This window comes from Rhea pennata, chromosome 17, assembly GCF_028389875.1.
Source record: "Rhea pennata isolate bPtePen1 chromosome 17, bPtePen1.pri, whole genome shotgun sequence".
Lineage (NCBI taxonomy): Eukaryota > Metazoa > Chordata > Aves > Rheiformes > Rheidae > Rhea > Rhea pennata.
This window is the reverse complement of record NC_084679.1, coordinates 15,066,311-15,093,120: the sequence shown is the minus strand read 5'-3', so window position 1 is coordinate 15,093,120 and position 26,810 is coordinate 15,066,311. Positions and strand designations below refer to the sequence as shown.

Sequence of the window (26,810 nt, the reverse complement as noted above, 5' to 3'; positions counted from 1 at the left end):
AGTGGGGCCAAAGGTGGGAGTCCGTGGGGCTGGGGTGGGAGCCAACTCTCTGCTCACCACAGCCTGCAGTGGCATTTGCTGCTGCCCAGCGGCTGCTGGTCCTTTCGCAGCCATGCTGGATGCAGGAGGTGAGCATTGTCTTGTTTCCAACTTTCAAAATGGGCACCCAGGGCTGCGTGATGATGTTTTGCCTTCCTGTGCCAGTAGAAATCTCAAAATTTTTGATTCATCCCTCCCACCCTTGCACTGCCTTGATTCTGAAACAGAGATGGCGACTTCAAGCTCTGTATGAAATTTTGACACTGTTTATCGTGCAAATTGGAAGCAGGGAGTCCAGATTACCAGGCAACATGGCCAACTCCAAACAACAGCAAAATCCAACAGATATGCTGGAGAGATCAGGACAGCAGGTCCCGCTGCAGCACAGAGCGGAGCAGTGGTCTGGAGCAGGAGCAACTGGCTGTCAGTTCACGGATCCAAAGCGACCAGGCAGATTCTCATGATTTCAGCGCTCTCTAGAGGCTTAAAACATCAGCGAGGATTAGGCTCCAGACTGCCTCCCTCTCTGCCGCAAAGCTTGCACCAGTACTTGGCCGCAGGCGTGGAAGATTCTGCCTTTTGCTCAGCACCACTGGCAGTTCTCATGCCTGGAGCTGAGCTTGGCGGATGCCGACATCAGGGCTAGCCCTGCTCTGGGGGACAGCAGGTCCTACTACGGGAATGTACTTGCGATTGCTTTTGCCCTGGAAGCGAAGCAATTCTGGAGCATTTTCCTGCTGCCACTCCAGTCTTTGCAATGTCTGGAGCTATTTCTGCTCTAAGTCTCCATTTGACTCCACCAATCACACAGTTTTGACCCTTCAAGCTTTAGCTGTAGAAATCTAACCCACATCGTGCCAAAATTGAAAGGAAGCTTGATATTGGTTCAACCGATGTGGGATCAGCAGCCAGGGCAGATCGGGTGGCTTAAATGCAACAGGCAGATGCAACACAACAGCAGTGGTGCTGGTGCAGGTTCTGCACCATAATGTTCCTCCCACTGCTTTCCTTTTCAGCCCCCCGTGGTGCTGGATGATATCACTGTCTACTTTTCCAAGGAGGAATGGGAAGAGCTGGCCGAGTGGCAGAAGGAGCTCTAACAGAGCGTGATGCCTCAGGAAACTCACCCATCGTGGCTCCTGGGGGGCCGGGATGAGCTGGGGCTCTGTTTTTCCCCATGCTGTCTGGGTCTCAGCCACGTTCAGCTCCATCCGTGTGGTCTGTGATTTAAAAGCAAACTCTTCCCTGACCGAAACATCTATGAGTTTATGAAAATAATTACCGTTCTTCTTTACTGTCCCAAATTAAAATTAATTTTCTACTATCAGTGTTTATCTGGGAACAAGTAGGAGGGAGCTAATTTCCCATAATCCTAGGTGGGTCTAATGCCTGTGCATCCATCAAAGATAATCTTTAGGGAAAGCAGAGCAACCTGGTGGGCTCAGCTGACCTGTTTTAGCCATCTCCTTTAGAATATGCCGAATCACATCCTAGGAACATTTTTTTCTTCACTAATCCTAGAGGGAGCCTGGCGCCTGGCTCTGAAGTCATGATCTGCTTTGGAGATACCTGTGCCAAGCAAACAGAACCACCACTTAGAGCTGCAGAGGAACTGGTGTTCCCTCCTCAGCAGAGACCAAGTGAGGGAAAGCAGCTTTGAATGTGAAAGCAGTGATGGGCAGGTCACTGCAGGGGACTTGCGTGTCTATGAAGATGTGCTTGAAGCTATTGTGATTAAGCTGGGAGTTCTGATAGAATCATAGTCAATTTTTTAATTTTCCACAGTTTTATTAGCCAGATGTTGACAGGAAACTTGAAGCATTATAAAAAAAAAAAAAAAAAAAAAAAAAAATCTTTTGCTTTCCTGTTTTTTTACCAAAGCTTGTGCTCAGATTTCAAGTCACACTTAAATATATATTGGATATGCTCTGTTGCGTGTGCTCCAAAGATAACGCTGGCTTTGGTAATAGTTGAATGGGAATCTTTTGTAGAGCTGAAAACAGACACCCCGTGGTTTCAGACTTTCAAATTTTCCTAGCTTGTTCCTGGCAGTACCCATGGGTACTCGTGGAGCCTTGTCAGGATGTTACTTTCAGAGAAAGTATTAATTCCTGTTTCTGGAAAGACATGTCAGCATGATTTTCTTGCACAGTCAACAACTGATCTGAAATTGTTATTTTCTTTGACAGGCTATGCTGCTGTTAAAGCTGATATTGTATCCCAGACTGAACAAGCAGAAGAACCATGTTCCAGGGACGCTGGAACGTGAGGAAAACCTGCTTGTCCTTAGGTGAGTAGTGAGCTCTTAGTGGTAGGGACTGTCCTTTGATTATGCATTTGTGTAATCTTTGTGCGGGAGCCCGCAGCTGGCGTAAGAGTAATGAAAAAAAGACACAAGTGTTTGTCAGGGAGCTACATTCACCCCCAGTTTCATGGAGGTACATTAAGAAGCAAAAGGCCCTGCTCTGAGGCAAGGGGTTGGACCTCATGTCCCTTCCAAGCTCAAGCATTCTGTGATGCTGTGTCGTCTTGCTCGGATAGACATCAGCTCTCTGTTTCTGCTCTTGCTGACTCTGTATAGGGACCTTAGCCCTCTGTCCAGCTATTTCCTGAATATTCAGATATTACAGTAAGATTGCCATCTTCCTTTTTCTTTTCTGATAGTCTAAGAAATATGGTGCCCCAGAACAAGTAACTTCCCAGGATTTGGCTCAACTTTTAAGGATTCTTCTATGCTATGTGGTCAAAAAACATTCTTTAATGGACTGCTTAACCTGTGAAGCCCCAGGGCTGGTAGTTCCAAAGAGGGCTTCACCTGATCGTAGGTATTGATAAGCTAGGTTAGAGATGTCCCCATCAATTGGTTGATTTGGTTTTGTAATCTCTTTGTCTTTCCTTCCAGCAGAGTATTAGAGAATACAGAACCTCCCGTGTTCGCCAGGGTCTGAGAGTTTTTCTGGGTGACCCCCCCCCCAATGAACAGAGTTTGTATTCAACTGCTTTCCCACAGAAAACGGGGTCACACCTTTGGTGGTGTCTGGTCTGAGGTGTGCAGATGTATCTTTAGGCTTTCCCTGTATTAGGGAGATGAGCTCTTTGGAACACCAGGAAGACTTTCAGAGTTGCACAGAGAATTGGAAATATATCTCTACATGCACCAAAATCTCTGAAAGGTGAATACTCTATTTTTATTTCCATACAGATTTGTCACCTGCTGCCACTGCCCTGAATATTCCTGCAGTGTCCTTTCCACAGAATCACAGAATACGTAAGGTTGGAAAGGACCTCTGGAGACCATCTAGTCCAACCTCCCTGCTCAAGCAGGACTACCTAGAGCACGTTCACTTGGCCTTTCTCCTCCACCAAAACCTCCTTAGATCCCTCCTCTCTCAACAGGTACAGATACCCCACAAGTAAGCGGAGAGCTGCATCTGCCAGCAGCCTAGAGAAAGACATGGGCAGCGTCTGACAGGAGATGAGGACAGCAAGACTCCAGCCGGCCAGCACAGCTGACCCGCTGTTAGCTTTGGGGTTTACAACGAGTTATCCGCATCCAAGGTCTTTGCTGGGGGCAGTCTGGTGTCCGTGGTGCTGGGAGTTCTTTTTTTCCGCGGTCTAGGGTGTTCTTGGGGCTAATTTCTGAGCTTATTTTTAAGTCTTTCTGATGCCGCCTGCTTCCGTCCCTCTCATTTGCCTTCAAGGGCTCTCGCCTGCTGGGTGGTGACTGCCGGGGTTTACCAGATCGGTACCGACTCGGCAAACCCAGAGCTTCGGCCAGAACCGAACAGGCAGCAGCCCCTTGAGGACTAGGCAGCTGTTAGAACAGGATAAAACTAGCTCAGATCAAAGCAAGGGGAGGCCAGGCCCGAGACGCTGCCCTACGGGTCACTACGAACGGCACAAGCCGCGACCTGGGCGCCCGCCGCCGCGGCAGGGGGCAGCGGGCGGCGCAGGCGCAGTGAGGCGCGCGACGCCGCACCTGAGGCGAGGGCGGGAGGCGGCGGCGGCGCAGGCGCAGTGGGGCGCGCGACGCCGCACCTGAGGCGAGGGCGGGAGGCGGTGGCGGCGCAGGCGCAGTGAGGCGCGCGACGCCGCACCTGAGGCGAGGGCGGGAGGCGGCGGCGGCGGCGCAGGCGCAGTGGGGCGCGCGACGCCGCACCAGAGGCGAGGGCGGGAGGCGGCGGCGGCGCAGGCGCAGTGGGGCGCGCGACGCCGCACCTGAGGCGAGGGCGGGAGGCGGCGGTGGCGGCATCGCGGGCGAGACCCGAAGGCGGCGGGGTGGAGCCGGGCTGTGGAGCCACCAGCCTCTGTCCTGCCCTGCTTTGCCGTCAGCAGAAGGCGCGGGCCGGTGTGGGACCCCCTGGCGCGGCCCCGCACCCCGGGCTGCAGGCCCGGCCTGGGCTGTGGCGAGAGTCGCCGCAGCAGGGTCCCCAGGGCCCCGCGGGGGCGGTGGAGGGGCCCCCTGCGCCTGGCTGCTGCGGGGGGCAGCCGGGAAGACAAGGCGGGGGTGCTTCGGAGAGGAAATCAATAGCTGCTTTTACTAGCGCCCGCAGGGAGGTGGTCGTGGGTACAATACCCGCCTTTGCCAGCTGGCAGGGTGAGGAGTATGTAAAGCTTCAAGTATTTTGGTAGTTTCACGTTTACAGAGCAGTATGGTAAAGGCAGCGTAACCGTCAGCTTGATGAGAGATTGTCCTCTCATCCTGCTCAAAAATACCCCAATTTCTATAATTAACAATTAAATGATTTTCTGGTTGGTCATTACCGCAGCAGATGCTGGTGGGAAATCTGCTCCCTGAATGCTGCAGCAATAGATTACCAGAGTTAATTATATATTCTTTTCAGGTCAGCTTGTACTTCTTGAAATAGCTTGTATGATATGTGCAATGATACTTTGCCTGGTTTTAGTGATTTAACCATTGATCACATTCATGTATTTGTTGTAGTGTTGCTGCCTTGAAATATGCAGCATTCATAGATGGGGTTTAGGGAGTCTCAGGATACAGGTACAATCATGTGAATTTTCTCTGGAGGAAAATTTACCTATAATCACCCTTTTCTTACACTATGACAGAATGAAATGTGACAGAATAGATTGGATTAAAGATTTTAATAATTTAGCTTTAATTCTCTTGTTTCCCTAGGCAGGTATTCAGGAAAGAAAAAAAAATGCCATTAAAACCATTTACATATCCACTCCCTGAAACAAGGTTTCTTCATGCGGGCAGACTTGTGTATAAGTTTAAAATCCGATATGGTAACTTCCACAGGTAAGCATGTTAGAGCTGAAAAGTCAGCCTGCAGTTTGATGGCTGCATATAATCATTTGGCATTAATGTAAGCGTTCAACCATTTCCAAAGATCCTATTTGTGAAAAATAGGCTGCTTTACTTATCTTGGAGCTTCAGACTCAAAATGTGTCCTTCAGCTATTTCCGAAGCTGGCTATTTTTAGCAGTGTGCCTTCCACTGGCCCTGCAGTCATGCATTCAAGTGTGTACAGATAAGCAGGCCTTGGAGGCTGTCACTGGCTTCTCTCAGCAGGGGTTTCTTCAACTCTCAATATACTTGCTTTCAAGCTTCCCTTTCCATGGACATCCCTATTTTGAATATGTTTGTGGCAAAGAACCTGTCCTGATGTTTTGAAGCAACAGCATGCTTGTCGTGCAAGTAGAAGGGCTGAGAAGGACTTTTCTGATAACTGCTTCTCTCAGCAGAAGATACTGTAGTGGCAAGCCTGAGCGATGAAAGCAAAGGGAAAGTATTTTATACTGTCAGTGTTTCTGCTGCTGCTGGCAAGAGACAGCAAAAGGCTTTTCAGGGTGAAAAGGTAATGAGTAGGAGAGTTGTGGGCGGCAGCATTATGTGGTGAGCCTCAGATTATTATGGTTAGCGGATGGGAAAATAACTAAAGCACAAGATGCCAATTTAGGGTGTCAGATGGGGAAGATGTAACAGAAGTGAAGAGAATAATCTTTTAAAGTTGAAGGAAAAATATTTTCCCTGAGGGTATGATCCTGGAGGAATCTTCTTGTACCTGCTAGTCAGATGTGCGGAGATGATGGCCAAGTGCTTCTGTGCATGGCAATACCTTAATCGGCAAAACCAGCAAGCTTTGGAGCTTTGAATTTGAGAGGGGACTCAGAAGCCCCAGCACTGTGGCTCTGGTAATCACTTCAGTTTGAACTACTTGGACAAAAGGAGTGAGAGTTGCTCAGCTTTAAGGATAATAATCAAAAACAGGTGATTAGAGATGGTGTCCTTCCAAGGAGCATTCTATAGATCTCAAGCTTGGTCTGAAACTTTATACTCCGTTACTGTTACCCTCTGATAAATAACCAAAAGGCCAAGTGGCTCAGTTAGTATGATACGGCTCCCTGTGTGCATGCTTCAAGGCTGTGTTCATCAGCAGACAGCAGTTAAGTGTGATGCCTTTACAAGCATTTGGTAAGTCTTGTAAACTGTTAAGATTAAATCTCTTTTCAGATGATGGCAAACTGATGCAGACTGAGGTTCTGAGTCAGCAGTATCCTTGCATCAACGAAAGAGAGCAGTAGTGTGCTGTCGTGAAAACCATGTTTGATGCCATTGAGAATGCAGCAGGGCTAAGATGCCATAAGCAATGATTCCCTCAAGTGTCTCCCCAAGGAGAAATTTTATTAGCATTAGTGAATTTCCTTGGGCAATTGGATATGCATAGACGTTGCCAGAGTCCAGGTTTACTGTGGAAGTAATTTGTTAACTGCAGAAGAGTTAAAAAGAACATGCTGTGATTACCATGTCAATTAGACTGTCCCTGGACCTGAAGCTGCATTGAATCTCATGCAGCATTTGTCTGCTTTTTCCCTTGTAGAAGTAGGAATGCTCTTTGAAAGTCCATAGCATGAGAGTATTTTGGGATGCATTAGAATTTGATTGTTACTTTGGCTTTGCCTTTCAGAATTTTGTTGGAATAATATCAGATCCAGGAGGATTGCCCTTTTTCATTGCTTTGTTTTCCTTGATGATTTTGATGAGGAAGATGTGTTGTCTGCATTGCAGCATGTTACATGCCTGAAATGTAGCTCTTGTCTATGAATGATCCCTTTCCATCAGTGTCATCCCCTTGAGAGGTACTGCCAGTAGTGTACGTAGGTTTTTCAGTGTGTTTCTGAAGAGCCTGAGGGAGTTTGATCTCATGATGGAAAGCACAGCACTACAATTCTTGAATTTGGCAACTTGTCGTTTCCCCTGCATGTTTTGGGGTTTGTGTGCATTGCAACATGAGTTCTTACAATCTATGGTTAAGCTTACAGGAACAGGAAATGAGAATTTTGCAGCAGATTTCATATTTTGTAGTAACTGCTGGAATTGGCAGCGATCAGTCCTGTAACATTCAGTCCTTCACATTGACATGGTCAAATATAGCAAAGCAACTCCTTATACAGTGTGAGGCAGTGTTGTCCCAGCCTGTACCCTCCTCTCCAAGAGCAGAAATATTGCAGTGTTATTGTAAAACAATAATTGGTTTGCTGCTTCGTTTAGAAACTTTACATTAAGTGTCTCAGATGTGGATGTTAACCTGCAATGTATTGATTGTACGTTTGGACTGCATGACACACTGATTTCTCCAGCAGTGTCTGTTGCACATCATAACTGCAGTCTGCAGATCTTCAGCCCATAACGTCAAAGATGATGTAACCAGTAAGATAACATGGCTTCAGTCTCTCTTACTGCATGTGTCCTTTTATCCAGAATACAAGATAAGATTTTGACAATTGCAATTTGTTAGTCATCATGTTCATTAAGCAATGCAAGTTTGTTAATCTCTTTTTGAGGAATGAGGTGTGCAGCCACGAAGTGGTAGGCTGTGGAGTTGCCTTAACTTTGGCATCCAGCCCTTGTTCTGTTCAACTGCCACACATGCAGTTTGGTGTAGATAGATTAATTTGTTTTGGTTACTAGAAAACTGTTATTTCTTTGCTTTACTGCTGTTAGCATTCCTTTGTCTTTCAGACCATAAAGAACTGATCACGGAGCATAATATCTGTATTCCAAGGAAAGCTGTAGGCATATCAGGCTGTTACTTATGCTTTCGGTTCTCCTAGCAGTTAGCAGCTGGGGAGGCAGTATATAATATTACAAAGCACCAGCAGATCTAGTTCTAGTTTTTGAAGTATAAAATCAATGGCAATCTTAGGAGTCTGAGAAATAGAGAGTTGCAGAAGCTACCATGAAGAGAGAAGGCAGAAGGAAGAAGTGTTTCCCTAGTAGCTGGACCAGTAATTCTAGTCTCCCTGGCTAGAATTAGTCTGGAAAATGGGGTCATATCTGAGGGCGTGAGAGGGAAGGGCAATCCCAATGGATGCTGCAGTCCTGGGGTGCTTTTGAAAATCTTCCCCATCCCTCTGGGGTTGCGGGGAGTACTTGCTCTCAGCAAATAGATGTGTTATAGAGGCTCCCATCTTCACAGTAAGAATAGGTCAGGTCTTTAACCTCTATGAAGAATAAAAAAACACTTTTAAGTTCCCCTAGAATTCTCAACACTGATAGGTAAGTGGGTGCTGCCCATCATATGCACTGAAGAAGGCAGAGGTCCCTCAGGGGAGTGAAATTGTGCATTATCACACAGTTCGGTATCACATGCAGAGTAGGCAGAATTCTTGTTGTAAATGCTGTTTGAATTCTCATTTTACCTGATTTGGAAGTTTTCACCTTTGCAACTTCAATTTTCTTCTGCTAGAATTTTAATGGCAACTTGAGCAATAAAGGCCAGGTGCCTAGTCAGGATTATATTGAACACATATGAAATAGGTATTTGGTGACTGGCATTTCGTTTGGGGTCTTGGTAGTTTGTGATCCCCAGTATGTGTGACAGGAATCTGGTGGGCAGCAGGACCGCCAGGGCTTCGTCTGTGCTTTAGGTTCATTCATGTCCTTCCCCTAGATGCCCCTTTCCCTTTAAAGATTCAGAGAGTGAGGCATCTCCAGCCTTTCCTCAGGTTAGTCCTGGAAATGAGATGGAAAAAACTGCCAGACTGCAAAAGCCACCATTTTTGGCAGTCAGCTCAAAGTTCCTGCCAGTTGACAAACTAAATATGGGAGTCTCAGGACCAGAAACCTGCAAATGTCCTGTGCAGTACTTTTGTGCTGACCAATGCAACAGGAATTCGCTAGATCTGCAGGTCACTTTATTCTTCGGTATGATTTCTCATCTGCAGGCTTAGCTCATAATTGCATTTCAGCTTACTTATTTACTCACTTATTACTTACTTATTTCTAAATCACTGTTATGCGATTGTTTGCATTTAGTAGACTCTATTTTTTTTTTTTTTTTGATTTACCTCTCACTGTGTATTTTGCTGTTTGCTAACACCTAGCAGCCAAAATCTGCTGAGAACTCACAAAGGATATAGCTAATGTCTGGGAAAAAAGTTTGATGCAGGCAGTTCATACCTCCCAGCACCAGCTGACAAACTCCAATGCTATGAAGTCCTGTTTCTCTACACTTCTGCACTGTGGGGGCAACTAAGACATACATTTTGCTGGTCACTTCTTCTAGTCCTTTGAATAGAGTGGGATACCAATAGATATGAGACTAACATATTAGTTTGAGGCTACCTTGTCAAAAAAACCATCGTAGTGGCTACTGGGAATTGAAAAGATCAGATGTGTCATGTATTGTGTCTGCACACACGTAAAATTCAGAAAACTCAAAAGAAACAGTTCTTGTGAAATAGTGGACTCATCTCCAATGTTTTAAGAATTCATCCATCTGCTACATACTTTATCTATGTAATGAGAATGTTCCCTGTATGTGATGTTTTGTTGTTTAAACTCTTGCAATGCTTGTAGCACTGTTGCTCTTTGATTTAGGTGCTAATTCTCTCTGTTTGTTTCGCAGTGCTGATGATCTAGATAATACTGAAAGTACTGTCAAGGAGTTAGAGGTACGATATGAAGCAGATCCATGTGGTCTTAGCTGAATGTTAAGCTGAATAAATCTTTTGTTCTATATGGGATGGAGGACATTCTGTCAAAAGAAACATGCTAAAGGAGAGTAATGGGTAACTTACCTAGTGAGTATAAGGTTGGAAAAAAATTACTTAAGAAATGAAAATGTTCATCAAAACACAGAATTAGCCATGAGAAGGCTAATTTTTATGTGAAATATTTTTTTAAAAAGTGCTAATGAATGTAAATCTGCAGAAATGATAACTGTAGTGTACTTTAAGGGCATGTGGAGGGAGTGGGGAGAAGAAGAGGAAGAAGATGAGCAAAGTCTTGTGTATCTGGAAGCTAGCTATTCCATAATTCATGCAAACTGTAAAGTTGCTTTAAAATTTCCCAAACCTGGAAACAGTACTTCATGGTAGAATTGTAGATGTGTTTATTAATATTCTTCCCTCATTTCTTTTTTGATGTTTGCAGGAAGCAATTCGAGTAATCCTTGGAAATCTTGATGATTTACATCCATTTTCTACAGAACACTTTACAATCTTTCCTTGTATCCTTTCTTTCTTCTAAAGTGAGAAATTAATGAATTGTATCTATTTGGCATTGCTTAATTCCGTATTCATATTTATCAATGTACAGATCTTTAGCTGGAGTACACCACCTTTGAGCTTTAGTGTTTTACATTAGCTGAGGAACCACCTCAGTACTTGTCTTCACCAAAGAGCTAATTTAAAAGAGTGTTTTGCAGTGTCCAATTCAGATTTAGTGAGAAAACAAAAGTCAAAGAGTACATATGGAGTCATTGTAAACCGACCTAAAGCAATAATAAACAAAACTAGCGCTTTGCTTAAAAATGTTAATAAAACATTTCTTATAGACTCAACAACTTTGGCCCACAAGTGGAGAAGATTGCAATGGTTTTCTGGTAGGGTACATTAGGATTAGATCACATCCATGAGCTTCTGAGGATGGATTATATCTGTGAGGCTCTCTTCAGTCTGCACAGGAAGATGTTTGAGCTGGACCTGGAGAGAACAGTGTCATGAGACAAAGAGTTTTTATGTTGCCTAGATAAAAGTCTAGTATAAAAATTGTTTCTTGGGCAGAAACCAATGTGATTATGTGCTTACATATCCATATAAATGGCTGGAAGGAGCAAAAACCACCTTAGTAATTTTTACACAGAGAGGTAGTTGAGCTGATATAGATAAGCTCTTGAATACACACAGCCCATCAGCTTGTCATACAGTTATCCTGGTCACATCTTTGATGTAGTCTTTGAAGTCTAGAAATAAAAGCAACTTAATAAGGATCACGGAGAGTAGGTCTTCTCTTCTAGGATCTAAGGTGTGTAGAGAAATCTGTGTCTTAGATAAAGAATTCCAGCCTTCACTGTTGGATTACTAAAGCTCGTCCAGCTTTGCCTGCATACCTGAGGACTGTTTGTTTCTCAGATTTGTATTTCTAGAACTTACAGGTCTGGCCACATGCTTAACCAGCCCTGATTAAAGCTGCAAGCTCAAAGGTCTAATTTGGTAGAGTTGTCCTGCAACCTGTCTATGTGTAGGACTCCTAGGCGTAGCATAACTTTAGTTAATCACTATCTGTGGGGGTCCTTGAAGAAAAACTCAAATGAGCAATTTCATATCTTACAGGAACTGATTTTTGTAAATATTTAATCTAGGCAAATCTTGTATTCTATCTTCACTCCTCAGGATGTTAGCTTCTATTAGTTAGACTAAATAGATTTAAAATGTTCATTTTACCTGTTTTTTTTCTTTTGATTAGATGTGTGTAAGCAGACTGCTGTCCAGAATCATACATTTTTGAATGCATTAGTTCATAGGTGCCAGAGCTGCCCACACAAAGGAACCTATGACTCTCTGGCTATTATAATATCAATCTTTTTTCCTCACATTTTGAACTATAAGTGTAATGATGCTACTCCTGTAACCCTGTTTCACTTCCAATTTTTAAGAAGTAATAAATTTTCAGTAAGGAATGCCGGTGAAGTTTTCCTCATAGAGTTGGATGAGCCTGGCATGTTGTTGCCTGAGGGAGGATGTCTGGACTAGAGCCAAATAAGGGTAAGGGAAATACAACATATCTTTAATACAGGCTACTAATGGAAGAGTAGCACCTGAATCAACTTTTCCTCCTAATGCGTTTCTGATACTTTTCACAAAGCTAATGCCCACAGATTGTATTTAGTCCATTATACAGCTGTTTACCATGGTATGATTTCTGAAGCCTTGCAAGAAGGTGTTCTTAGGACACCTATTCCTTTGAAATGTTAATGCTACATTTTTAAGTCTTAACTCATTCATTCTCAGATTTAAGTAAATGGGAGAGAGTATCAAAAATGAGATTCAAACATGGGGATGTACATCTTCTGCCTTATCCCTACATTTGCACTATGTATCTAGAACTCAATTCATTTCAGCAAAACATATCTTTTGGTAAGTCTGTGTTGTTATACTTCTGGATAAATTCTGGAAACAAACCAACATATTACAGTATGATGTCGTTATTGCTCATGGAGAAGAAAACGGTTTTCTACTCTAAAGTAAGTTTTGTCACTGAAGTCATTTCTCTGCTGTTTCCAGATACTACTCTCCATGTAGCTAATGTTTACCGGCTCCGTTTCTAGGCATCTGGCCAGGAAATCTTCTAAGAGCAGCAGCATTTGCAAGAAGACAGATACCTCTGCAGCTCTTGCATGTGACAGACTCAGAGTACAAATACTTTTGTCTTCACTAATGGTTTCCACTTCAGCCCTTTTGTCAGACAAGAAAGCTTAGGAAGCTGCCTCTAGCTTTCACCTTCCCATAATAGCCTTGCTACATTCATTACTGCAGTTGTTTTTTCTCATTCCTGTCAGCACTGCCTGATTTTTAAAAAACGAGTATCTTAGGTTTTTCCTGCCTCTGGGACTCTCAGATGATGAAACAGAGGCTAAAACTTCTACAGTGGATTTCCATCTTACCCCCAGAAGGGTTGAGGACATATCTTAAAAGCCCTTTGAGGCTAAGGTCCTTTTGTAAAGAGTCTTGACAGCTCGAAAGGACAACTACCCTGTTGAGCAAAGGCTTGTGGTCTTCCCCATTCCTAAAGGACAGGAACCACATGCTCTGTCTCAGGTTCATTGGAAGCATCATTACCACAGTAGTTGCACTTTGAAGACTCAAAGGAACAATTCTGAAGCCACATGAATAACTTTTTTGGCTCAGCCTGAAGAACTGTATAGCCAGTGTTGGGCCTTTAAGCATGGTTGGTAACAGTTGCTTTGGGAGCGTAGAGCATATATCCTCATGCGTTGAAGGATACTTTTTTCAGGGTAGCTTCCCGGTTTCCAGTGTTAGAAAGGGTTCCTCAGTCAGAGGTTCCTTCTGTTTGTGCTGTTATTCCATGAAGTAATGAAGTTGCTTTTGAAACGTACTTGCCCATTTTGCAACACCAGCATCATGTTCAGTGAGTTCCAGGATGTGCTGTGTGAACAAATTCTGCTGTTTATTTTACGCTTGCTGCTAGATCATTGAATTTGATGCCCCTTTGCTCTTATTTGAGGAGCAATAGTAAATAAAAGTTCACCTTCCTTTTATGTGTGCCCATCTTGAATTTCCATCCTGTAGCTTCTCAATCATGTTTTGTTATGAATTGAAAAGTTCAGGGTTGTTCAAACATCCTTGAACAGAAGATTTTCAATACCTTGAGCTCATGCATTACTATTCTTATCTCAATCTAGGTTAGGGGGAGCAGAACTGCACGCAATGTGGCTGTACCATAGATATATTTGAAGCATAACAATGTGTTCTTTGTTTTGCATTGCACTTCCTAAAATTTCCTGACTTTTTTTTTTCCAACCGCTGCTGAGTATTTAACTGGCATATGAAGCATGTATGAAGCAATCTCAATCCCCCGGTGATCCCAACTTTCATTTCCTTGCTGCCAGCAGCTAGGTTGGAGCTGGTGTGTGTGAATGTGGAACACGTTTTTTCCTTCCTTGTGCTTTGCTGTGTGTTTGTTGGCATTGAACTTCACCTGTCTTTTCATCGCAGTCTTTGCTTATTGTTTTATAAAGGAAGAATGTAACTGTTTTTCTAAGTAATAATAATAGTAATAATGATAATGTCTTTTATATAAGCGGCAAGTGTCTCTGCTGTGAAAACGTGAGTGTTTATTTTTACCATTTCCTATTTTTGATGGATTGTTGAGAAAATCTTTGATTTATGACTGCTTAATAGATGTTATAGTCATCTTTCCTGTATAAAATTTCTTACTAGTAATTTCTTAGTCTCACCCATTTGCTTGTGTTCTAGCATTCTTACTGTACATACCATGTTTTGATAATAAAAGCTTCTAAACATGGAGAATTCACTCACTTCCCTGAAGACCTTGCTACAATATTTAATTGACTTCCTATATATTTGGACAATATTTCTGTTCTAAAATTATGTACAGCAGTTCTCAGGCATACCTGGTTCAGGTTGCTGTTCACATGGACTTTTCTTTTGGAAAATAAATATATGCCACATGCATCTGAGATTAGATGTTCCATATTCTAAAGAGCCATGCTTTTGACTTGTCCTTGCATAGGACATAGACTGTTGTTTGCAATTTTTCATTTCCTTTTGTTTTCTGAAATGTCTACTAATTTGGTAACCTGTAATACATTGCTATATCTTTTAATTTAAGCCTTCAGCTCCTTCAAGAAAAGCACTTGTCCCCGTTCCATCAATATGTGGTTTTTACAGACAAGAATTCTAATTCTGAAAGAATTATATTTACTGTTTTTTTTTTCAATTTCATCTTACCATATGCAAGTCCAGCATTGTTTCTAATCATAAAAATACATTTCTAAATCCTATTCTGTGAGGTTGAGGCAAAGTGTAAAAATGTGCTACTAAGTTGCTAAAGAAACCCCATCCTAAATATTCACCAAATTTCATAATGCGTTTGTTACAGGTAAAGAAGTACACAAGGGAAGTTGCAAGCTTGTAAGTTGTGTATTTTTTAAGTTGCATTTTAAATAGTCTAGAGAAGCAGAATATATGTGGAAATTTCAGATCAAGACAACAAAAATTTCAAGACGGGCTATGATTCTCATATTTCTAGGTATCATTTCAGTCAGGTGATTGAACAGACACTGAATTCTCACCTGTACCCATTAAAGTTGCATGAAGTCTTTCTTTCAATTACAGTGGTCTTTGAATGAGGTCCTGCCACAGGACCTGAGGGCCCTCCTGGCTTCGGTTGAATTGGCTGGCATCAGTTCTCTACAAGGCTGCCTTGTTCTGTTAAATGATTTTGTCGTCTTGAGACTCCGTATGAGATCAATATTTCTGAATTGTTAAGTTCCTTCCTAAATACTGTCTGTGTCGTAAACAATAAGGTTGAACTTGTTTGGAAATGTTTTGTTTAATGAGAGCTCAGAGTAGATTTGTTTCCAATAAGGGCAAGTATCTGAAGATAAAGTTAGGTACTTTTGGAATTCCTGCAAAGAAAATCCCACTGTCTCCATTAGCATTACGTTCCTGCTAAAATCAAGGCTTTCTTCTAAAGATGGAACAAGAACAATGTCCTGTAAAGTAACACTATTTGATTATGACCTTTGAACATAATTCTCTGGATGGCCTCTCAATACTCATCTTCCATTTGAATAAAGAATCTAGTATTTTATGCATTAATATTTTATACATTAATCATTTTTTGGTTTTCATTGTACAGACATCAACAGTTTAACTAAATACAAATGTATATTAACTCTGGAATTTGTTATAAAATAGAAAACGTCTTCAAATGTTGGAACCAAATTTTATCAGTAACAAGTCTGCAATGTTTTGAAGGTCAAGAAAAGAAATGAAATGTCAAGAAGCACTGAGATAGAAGGAACAGTGAAGAGGAGAAGAGTGGAAGATGAAGCAGAGACTCCATACCCAGAATCAGATATGGACCGGTCAGTTGACTAGAAAATAGTACTCCAGGGCTTGTATCACTGTTTTTAATATTTCATGAACTTTCCTCATATTTCATTATTGTGTAATTCTTTGCCCCATTCTTCCTTCTCTTCCAGATGTGTCAGAGTTTAATCAGTATTCCCTATATTTGGATAAAAGTTACCTACTTTCAGGTTCCTGGGCCATTAGATAGGGGATACAAGTATTCCTGTTTAACTCTTTATGTTAACATTACATATAGAATCATAGGGAGTAGGGAACTACTGTGTCACGTGGAGATAAACTGTAAAACACTGAAGACAAGATACTGCACAAAATAATGTATTGAGTCAGACATCTGAGTAAGACGCAGTAGGGGAAGAATTGGTTTTCTAGCTAAATCTGTCTGTCCTCAGAGTCTTCAAATGAATTCTGCGTCTCAGCTTGAAGCTGATGGCAGAACACATTTGAGCTTAACCATTTTCAGTGCTTCAGAATCTCTCAGAATGTATATATGTCTGTTTGTGTGCGCACATGAATATTATCACAAATCTTTCATGTCACTTTGGTAACTAAAGTACTCATGCTGATTCCAGAATAGATGTGTATCTATGGGTTTCAAACTTTTATATTTTCTGTTAGTGCTTGACTATCTTGTGGAGGCAAGCCCAATATTATTATGTTCTAGCTGGCTTCTTTAAACTTTAAGATATGATGCTTTATTTCATATAGTTTAACATTTTTTGAGTTTTTTTTTTAAATTATTGTCTAATTTGACTGTGTTTGTAATCTAGATATTTTGGGTACTTAATATTTACAAGTACATGACAGGCACACATTCAGGGTTGTGATTTGCGATTTAAAATGTTTATGTACACCTTTCTCATCCCCTGGTGGTTTGCCAACCATGTCAAGTCATTTCTGTTTCCTTATAGTCTAACCAATTCTCAAATTTATTTCATGTAGAGATTGTAATAGGTGAATATCAAAGCCAGTTCTTTTCATGTTCATAGCAATGTGATACTTTCATTTATTTTGCCCGTCTATTTCAAGAGTAAATCATGAATAAAAACTGTTGGAAATGCATGAAGAATGAGATCAAGATCTAGAATACTTTCTGATTTCCTTGAGCCAATATATGAGTTGAAGATTCATAAAGTTTAAGGTCACAAGTGGCTACTTTTTTATCTAATCTGGCACTTCTATCTTAATCCTTTATTTTGCCCCCATAATACTATTCCAAAAAAAAAGCATTAAAAATCTTCATTTTTTAAAGTATATTCTTTATTTCTAAATTAAATTGACAAGGCATCAACACTGGTCATTATTCTGATGTTTCTGTTAGACTGAAGAGCTCATTCAGTCTGAGCATTTCCTCTCTAGGAAAGTATTTGTCTAGTGTAGTTGGACCAGCTCTTGATCTTTCTTTTTTTTTTAATTATCTTGGTAAGCTAATTATATGAGCACTTTTTAGTGCCTTAAAAATAGAAAAATAAAAGATTTGTAATTTGAAAACCCACAGAGTAGTTCAGACCAATGGTCCAGCTAGCCCAGTCTCCTGTCTCTGGCATTTACCAGAAGTGGCTATTTAGGGAAAAATAAAAACAGAACAAACATATATGACAGCCCTGAGCACTCTTCCAATGTCTAATGATTTTCAGCTTAGAGGATTTGCTGAGATTAATGTGGTTTGTCCAGTGAATAACCTTCACAGGATCTCTTTTCCTAAATGCATTTGTCCAGTCTTCCTTTGCAGCCATGTCCATTTTTTCAGCTTTTAAAAAGTTTTTTTTTTTTTTTTTTTTTTTTGTCGTCAAGAAGTTCACTGGTCAACTTCTGTTGGAAAGGAAAAGCACCTTTATTCATTCTGAATCTAGCTCCCATTAATTTAGTGGGAAAATGGTCTGGTTCTTGTGCTGAGAGAGACAGTGAATGGTCAGTCCCTCTCCACCCTCACCTTGCCATTCTGATTTTTTTTTTTAAAAAAAAAAAACATCTCTCATATTCTCCCTACTATCTTGTTTTCTTCCTGACTGTCAACTCTTACTTTATTGCTCTGTAACTTGGTCTTGTAAGATCCTTCTGTGGTTCTTCGCTATCTACCTTCTCTTTATGTGAATAACTTTGAAGATTTTGGAAACTCTTTCAACCCACTGCTCACCCCCTTTTCAATGGCATTTGACATTTTTGTTCTCTTTAACTGCTTGTTTGTTGTAGTAAAAAAAGCAGAAATCCAAAGCCTGGTGTACGTATGCTTTTTTTAATGAGAATTTGAAACAGGAATCATAAATATATATTAAGCGTCTTGTTGGCTAGAAGTCCTAAAAAACTACAAATATTTATGGTAATCACTTAAATATTGCTTCCTTGTGATTCTTCTGTAAACTCAGTTCTCATTTTTTTGACTTATTTTAGATCAGGAGCTGAGTGTATAAACAGCATAAGTAAAGCAAAGCATGGATTTGAAATGGTAAGTTGCAGAAAATTCAGTGAGGCACAAAAACAAATGTTTAATTCTAGACTCTTAAAAGGACATGCATAAAAATGCCTTCAGATAATTTTCTTTCCCTTTCATCTGCATCTGTGATAGAGAGATTCTTGATTCTGGCTCATCAAAGTTACTCAAGTGATGAGTTTTACAGCAGGACTGCACAAGAAGCTTTTCTGGTCTCAAGCTTAGAACACGAGGGGTAAACTTAGCCCCTCAGATACGGACCTGAAAGATCTCCTGTCTTGTCTTCAAGACTCCAATATTGCTCTCTCAGATTCAGGCTTTGTAGAAGCTTCTCCTTTTGGGGCCTTTGTCTGTGCCCCCTTCATACAGAATTCTGCCACCAGCCTCCAGTGAATGCTGACCTTGAGGCTCACGTCAGTGTCAGTACTTATCCCTTAGCAGCTGCATCCTTACTCAGTGCAAATGCCTCTGCAGGTGTCTGCTTCTTCATGAAACAGTATGATGACTTTTCTTAGTAGTGCATATGCTGGCATTAGGCATCAAATTTGAGATGATCATTTGCCTCAGAGTTTTGCCTTCACTTACAAAAATGAACTGCTGTGCGCCAGAGGTGATGCAGTGCCAGAGGTATTAACAGCTGCTTCCTGAACTCGCTGTTCTCAGAAGCCTTCAGCAGCTGGGGAAGATTCACTCACAGCTCCCAAGCCTCAGCCTCCGAAAAAGCTGCTTTGACAGAGCTGTTGTTAGGCACACCCTTTAGGAGATGACTTCTTCCTTCACACCCCCAGTCACAGCGTGTGTTTTCTTCTGTTTGATGGATAATAATGGTCATACTCAATTTAGTTCTATCTCATGCTGCCACCTTGCTGGCCTCTTTCCCTCTCCAACTGTTATGAGAGCTCCTTTTCAGAGGAAGCAAGCCCCTTTTCTCACAGGATTGTCCAAGAAGGAAGTTGCCTGGTAGGACCAAAGCAACACCTACTTGGGAGTTGAATGCTTGTATCACATACCTGGATTTCTGTGTGTTTCTGTGTGAGAAGATAATGCCCCTTTTTCATGAATCTTTTGGAACTTTCCAGAACTGACTGAGCCTTTACACAGATTTCTTCTGTTGGCTTGCTTGAAATCTCAAACTGGGAATGCTGGGGAATGCTCCCTGCTTGCTCTTGTAGCACTAGTTTAAAAGGGTCGGTCCCAGCATAATCTCTGTGCAGTGATTCATTGCATATGCAATTGTCTGCAGTTTCAAGTACTACTAGTTGCATGCTTGTCTTCAGCCTGCACAGATAAATACCTATATTGAGACACCCCCCACACTTTCATAATCCCAAGGTTTCTTTCAGAAGTGGAAGTTTTGACAAGTTTGTTCGTTTGTTTGTTGGCTTTTTTTTCAAGATAGGAGGCTCCTTGGTAACTTTTTAGGAATATTCAGTACAGAATAGCTTCTTTAAAATGAGTCTCTAAGACCTGTATCACATTTTTCTCAGATTGCCTTTGCAATATCAGTGGCAAGTTTCTACACTCTGTCCCTTCTGGCTTCTTTCCTCAGGTGCTTCAAACACTATTGGTGGGAGAAGAGTCATCCTCTGAAAGCTGCTCTTTGCGCCACACTTTGCCAAGAATGCCCCCAGTCCCTGTACAGTGCCAGGGGTCTATAACAACAACTTGATGCAGGCTGAGAGCTTTCTAGCATACTTCCTGGAGCTCTAGCTGCCAGTGGAGGCAGACTAATATCTTTCATTTGGTGTAGGGGTGACAGAAGATGAGGAATATGAAAGTATCTTTTTGCTCTGTCATAAGGATACATTGGAGGGTTGCTGGAATGACACGGTGCTAAGGCAGTTATCCAAGGAGCTGGTGAATTTGGAGGCATCAGAAGGAATGAAAGTCCAGCCTATACATTCTTCCATCTACAGAGAGCATCAGGAGAAGTGGAACAAAGTCTGAGCACCTTGTTCTGGTCATGAAAGAAAACTGGCAGGTGATCAGCCTGTCACTGAAGATAGGTTATAGATTATTTAATCATTTGAGACTAAACTACAGAGGAGATCTCTGGCCATCTAAAGATGGGAATTTTGCATGAACCTGAGTTTAATGTAAGAAGCTTTATTTTAGGTCTGTGAATTCCCTGAGGAAAGAGGGGTGGAAATACTTTGCTGAAGAAAGTCCTGATAGTAGCAGGAAAAAAAATCACAGAATGAGAGCGTGCACCTTGCATTTAGTTCTTTAAGCAAGCAAACAAAAATCTCTTGCAAAATGCCATTTTACATTATGTAACACTTTTTTTGCTGTGCTTTCCCTTTCAGAATTACTCCAAAGAAATTCAGTGTGAGTATAATCCAGCATCCCTTATCATGAGCTGTAACCCTAGGAATGTGTGTAAGAAATTCCTGGATTATTTCTTACCTATTGTATTTGAATTGATCATATTAAATTCAAAGCTGCAAGGATTACATTGGGACATGGGTTTTTTTCGTTTGGTTGGGGTCTTTTTTCTTTTTTTTTTTTTTAAGGAAAACTTTGGTATTCTCCAGCATGTCAGAGTAGGAATCTCAGCCAGTAACGCAGTAAGCCAAAATGATTTTGGCTAAGAATGTCATCCAGCATAACAAATTCCCACCCACAGAGCTAGGCTAGATAGCTCTTCACAGCACTGAACTGTTGGATGGGAGTTTACCTCAATGACCTGTATTTGTTGTGATTGCCTTAAAACTTCCCAGGCATTGTATCAATCTAAGCTGCAACACATCACTTTTAGGGGGTATTCATGGGGTGTGAAGGGAGTGAGCTTTTATCTTCTTTCTTGCTGCCCTTTATTACAGGGGGACCTGTGGAATTTAACACTGAAAAAAATACAGAGACCAGCCAGGCTGAAGGGGAAATGCAGCTACCACAGCAAATGGACCAAATCAGTAACAAAGGAAATACAGAGTTAAAAGGAAGAGGTTTTGCAGAGTTCTGGAGAAGGTACTGATATTCATAGAGTCATAGAATCAGTAAGGTTGGAAGGGACCTCTGGAGATCATCTAGTCCAACCTCCCTGCTCAGCAGGGTCACCTAGAGCATGTTAGACAGGGTTGCATCTAGGCGGGCCTTGAAGATCTCCAGAGAAGGAGACTCCACAGCCTCTCTGGGCAACCTGTCCCAGTGCTCTGTCACTCACACTGAAGAAATTCCCCCTCACGTTCAGGCAGAACTTCCTGTCGTTCCATTTCTGCCCATTGCCCCTTGTCCTGTCACACAGGGCAACTGAACAGAGTTTGTCCTTGTCCCCTTGACACCCTCCCTTCAGGTACTCATACACATTGATGAGATCCCCCCTCAGTCTTCTCTTCCCCAGGCTGAAGAGGCCCAGCTCTCGCAGCCGTTCCTCACAGGGCAGGTGCTCCAGCCCTCTGATCATCTTCATAGCCCTATGCTGGACTCTCTCCAGTAGCTCCATGTCTCTCTTGTCCTGGGGGGACCAGAACTGGACACAGTACTCGAGATGAGGCCTCCCCAGGGCTGAGTAGAGGGACAGGATCACCTCCCTTGACCTGCTGGCAACATTCTTCCTAATGTGCCCCAGGAGACCATTAGCCTTCCTGGCCACAGGGGCACATTGCTGCCTCGTGGTCAACTTGTCATCCCCCAGCACTCCCAGGTCCTTCTTGCAGAGCTGCTCTCCAGAAGGTCAGCCCCCAGCTTGTACTGGTGCCTAGGGTTATTTCTCCCTAGGTGCAGGACTCTGCGCTTGCCCTTGTTGAACCTCAGGACGTTCCTCTCCGCCCAGCTCTCCAGCCTGTCCAGGTCTCTCTGAGTGGCAGCACAGCCCTCAGGTGTGTCAGCCACTCCTCCCAGCTTGGTAGCATCAGCAAACTTGCTGAGGAGGCACTCTGTGCCTTCATCCAGGTCACTGATGAACAAGGTGAACAGGATGGGAGCCAGTACTGAGCCCTGGGGACTCCACTAGCCACAGGCCTCCAGCTAGACTCTGTGCCACTGACAACAACCCTCTGAGCTCTGCCTTTCAGCCAGTTCTCAATCCACCTCACTGTCCATTCGTCTAACCCACACTTCCTGAGCTTATCTAGGAGGATGTTACGGGAGAGAGTGTCAAAAGCCTTCCTGAAGTCAAGGCACACAACATCCACTGCTCTCCGCTCATCTGCCCAGCCAGTCATTCCATCAGAGAAGGCTCTCAGATTGGTTAAGCAGGATTTCCCCTTGGTGAATCCATGCTGGCTACTCCTGATCACCTTCTCCTCCATAGGCTTGGAGATGACATCCAGGATGAGCTATTCCATCACCTTTCCAGGGATGGAGGTGAGACTGACTGGCCTATAGTTGCCTGGGTCCTCCTTCTTGCCCTTCTTGAAGACTGGAGTGACACTGGCTTTCTCCCAGTCCTCAGGCACCTCTCCAGTTCTCCAGGACCTTTCAAAGATGATGGAGAGCAGCTTGGCAATAACATCCTCCAGCTCCCTCAGTACCCGTGGGTGCATCCCATCAGGGCCCGTGGATTTGTGGATGTCTAGCCTGCCCAGACGGTCTCTAATCCTATCCTCCTCAACCAAAGGAAAGTCTTCCCTTCTCTGGACTTTCTCCCTCACGTCCAGGCTGCAGGATTCTTGAGGGCTGCCCTTAGCAGTGAGGACTGAAGCAACGGCAGCATTCAGTAATTCTGCCTTCTCTGTATCCCTTGTCATGAGGGTCCCCGCCCCATTCAGTAGTGGGCCCACATTTTCCCCAGTCCTCCTCTGGCTGCTGATGTATTTGAAGAAGCCCTTCCTGTTGTCCTTGACATCCCTTGGCAGACTCAATTCCAACTGGGCCTTAGCCTTCCTCGCCACATCTCTACATACTCTGACTGATATTGCAGCTATGAGCGGATGCAGTCCTTAATGCTGCCTTATAGTGCATTATTTGCTTTCTCTTAGGTAAGGCTGAGAACTGCTTGTGCCATCTTCTCCTTCTTATTTGCTGAATTTTGAAGGAAAACTATTTCTGCTGGTTTGTGGAGTATGTTTATGTAGCACACTTTAGGACAGCGTAGACATACTTAAACAAACTTTAAATGAACTAGCTTGGGTGTGAGATGAAGCTTCAGCTGTGTCACGTGAGTTAATTCTCTCTCCTGAGAAGCCACTTGTCCTGGCTGGACTATGTCTGATTCTGGCCAGTTCAGGTGATTCTACGTTACTTTGAAGAGTAGATAAGTCTTTTGCTATTCTCCAAAGTTAAAGAAACATTTGCTGATGTCCTTTCTTCTTCTAGTAAGGCACATATTCCTAATAAATGTTCCATTCTCAACTGTCTTTGGGGGGGGGGGTGGAACTTAGGGGAGAGATGCTGGTTCATCATGTCCATATGTTAGGTTTAGCTTGGTTGGTTTTGCCCTTCGACAGAAAGGGTTAGGAGCATCACATGTGCCTCTTGTGAGGCTCTTTAATCCCTGGAGGGTTACATTGTGTGTGATAGCCTTAACACTCTCCAAACCATAGTTATGGACTCTCTGTCCTCTTCCTTCTCAAGAAGTTCATGCAGCTTATGTTGTGACACATTAGGCAAATTACAGAGAAGGGTAAACTGAGGAGAAACATCATGCCATTGAAAAGGCTGTTTCATACCATCAACACAATTTCAAGCAGGTGACTATAGGAGCTTTTAGGACTTAGCCTGCCATGTTAGATTGCCTGTAAATTTTTAGGGATAATAATTGAAAAAAATCTACTTTAGAATGATCTATAATGTAACAGTGGATGACAGAAATGTGCATTGAAAATCTCACAGGCTTTCCCTATTTACTTCTTAGGAATTACTTTTCTCTTTTGAGATGTATAAGGCATAAGCACTAATTTTTGGAAAGAGCAAACTTTTCAGGTTGCCTGTTAACATTGTTACAAAAAGTTAATGTACTACTAATATTTGCATACACTTAGCAGAATATCATATTCTACCTTCTCTTCTAGAAAGACTTGCTTTTTCCCTCTCCTATTCACTTACTGCTAGGTTTGTAAAAGGCTTGAACCCAGTAGGGGTTTGCAACTTTGGCCTTTGTAGGTTTGACCCCAAAAGACACCATTCTTAACAGAAATTAAAGCAGCCGTACAAAACACTGCTGAACGCTCCTGACTAAAAGAGTGCTCTCAGCACACACAGGCTGGGTACCTCAAGCACAGTTGATTCACTGGACAGCAAAGCTTGAACAACTACAGTAACTGTTTGATAAGTAGCAGTTTGGGTTGGAAGAAATAAATATTTATATTAACTGTGATGATTGCTGATCTATAACTATTAAGACAAGATCATTGCAGCATTAGTTGTTCATAATATTTCCTCTCAATTTTTTTTCTTTTATTTTATGTTGGGAGTTGAGTCATTCAGGGAACAAAAATAACTTTGCTCTTACCCTTCTCAGAAAAGTATTTTGAATATAATGTACTCTTCTGTTTTTGTTTCCGCAGCATATTCTTTCTTCCATTACAGCATCTTTTTGGTGGAAATAACTGACCCTTGAAGTGTTAATTGTTGTGGAAAGGTAAACTTGCAGTGTGAATGTCAGTTTGTGTTATTTCTTTTGTAATTCGGCTTTTCCCATTGCTTATCTCAGCTATTAAATGCAATTTACTTTGTTTACATTTTCAAATTAATGTACTGAAGATGTTGGGTTAGAAATAATATGGTTTTTGCCTTCACAAACTAGAGTTTGGGGAAAAAGAGTAAAAAGTGCTGTAGTTTTGATCTTTAAATGTGATAAATGGAATTTACATTTTAAAATCATTATACAAGATTCTAATAAAACAAACATCAACTTGGAAGCATATGTTCTTTCTACTCAGTCTTACACAGGCAGAAACTACTGTTTCTATCCATGAAGAAGTAAATGTTTCTAGTATTATATGTATTTCTATACTATGCTTCATAGAACTGAAGAGGTCAGAAAGGTGAATATATTTTGCATTATATTTTTCCGCTATTCTTATTTTGTAATTATTCATTAGCTGATTTTGCACCTGTTCTGGTGCTGGCTTTGAACAACTTTTGTACTGCTGGCTGGATTAAACCCCTTTCCTATGAGTTCTTCAGCTCTGTACAAAAGAAAAAAAAAACAGGGCTAAGACAAGGTCAGAGAAGATGAGGTACTTGCAGAGCCCCGTGACCTTGCCTGCTCTTTCTGCAAAGGAGGGTGTAGTAGAAATTTTTCCCTAACATGGGAATCTGCCCCAGGATCCTGCCTTAAGATCCTGCCCCAGGAGTGGCTCTGTGATCCTGCACTGGGATCTGCATGGGGACCCTCCCCCAGCATCCTGTACTGGGACCTGCCCTGGGAAACCACCTTGGAATCTGCCTCAGGATCCTGCTCCAGCATCTGTACCAGGACCTGCCCTGGGGACCACTCCCTCCAGGAAGGGGCTGTGGGGCAGGATGGGCAGTGGGACAGAGCGAGCGCCGCTGCAGCAGGGTTTCCGGGCTGCACCCAGTAGCAGTGGTGTCCCCTAGGGGCAACAACGAGCGGGTTGGTTGGTGTGTGTGCTGGGCATCTGATGACGGCCACGTGCGGAGCCTGAAGGGCCCTGGGTCTACACCACGGCACTGGGGGTGTCAGAAGAAGCAAGCTGCTGGGTCTTGGCCTGACGGCTGTAGAGGTAGACTCTTTGGGGCATTTGGGGGAGGGAGGGGGAACAAGCGATGTTTTGGTTTCCAAGGACAGGAGGAGCAGGTAAGCTGCAGGCGGGAGGCCCTGGGGGGATGTCAAGTGCTCTGAGTTGGGATGCTCTCTTATCTCAAAGCCCATCACAGTGGCAAGCAGACAAGCAGCTTGGAGCTTCTCTACAGGGAGGTCTTGGCAGAACCCTCCTGTCACACCAAGGTGCCAGTGTCGTCAGCCTGCTTCCACTCGGGGAGGGTCCCTTCTTCCCCATGAACTCTCTACATCTTTGGAGGAGAAGAAAATCCCAGTGGCACAAGCCTTTCAGGAGCTGATGGCAAAAGCCAAGGAGAAGGGAAAACCCACTGCTGCCAGCTGCCCCACCATCAGTCGCACTGGCATGTGACGTGCGTGGTGCACGTGGGCACTGGCTCTGGAGGTTTGCTGTAAGCACGCTGCCAACTTCTGTGCTGGGCAATCAGCTCAGATGAGAAATGAAGCCCTAGCAGCAGAGGGACCCTCTGGTTGAGGCCAAGGCCACCTTGCTGAGACACTTCCCTACCGGGGGACATGTAAGCTTGGAAAAGAGCCTGCAGAGAGTATGGGGACAAGCAGTAGAGTGCTAGTGTTTGGAAGCCCTGGGTCTCTGGGATCCGGGCAGAACAGGACCTTGTACGCCTGGGTGCCCAGACGCCTGGGTCCCCAAGGGGATCGGCACGTGAGTGTCCAGTCAGGCTTAACACGGTGGCGACCGCACGGTGTCCCAGCTGCAGTGCTAGGACGGGGAGCAGGAGAGAGGGGAGCTTTCCCAGCTTG

General features: G+C 43.0%; 1 protein-coding gene across 1 annotated transcript; it reads left to right on the top strand.

The window, feature by feature from the left end:
- The first annotated feature begins 5,207 nt into the window (after positions 1 to 5,207).
- Positions 5,208 to 24,856, top strand: MAJIN (membrane anchored junction protein). The gene is made up of 10 exons (XM_062590330.1): positions 5,208 to 5,308; positions 9,921 to 9,966; positions 10,448 to 10,523; positions 12,307 to 12,432; positions 14,939 to 14,970; positions 15,820 to 15,929; positions 18,325 to 18,379; positions 20,671 to 20,743; positions 21,187 to 21,331; positions 24,811 to 24,856. The coding sequence occupies exons 1-10, from the start codon at positions 5,208 to 5,210 to the stop codon at positions 24,854 to 24,856; spliced, it is 810 nt and encodes a 269-aa protein (XP_062446314.1).
- Positions 24,857 to 26,810: the final 1,954 nt, after the last annotated feature.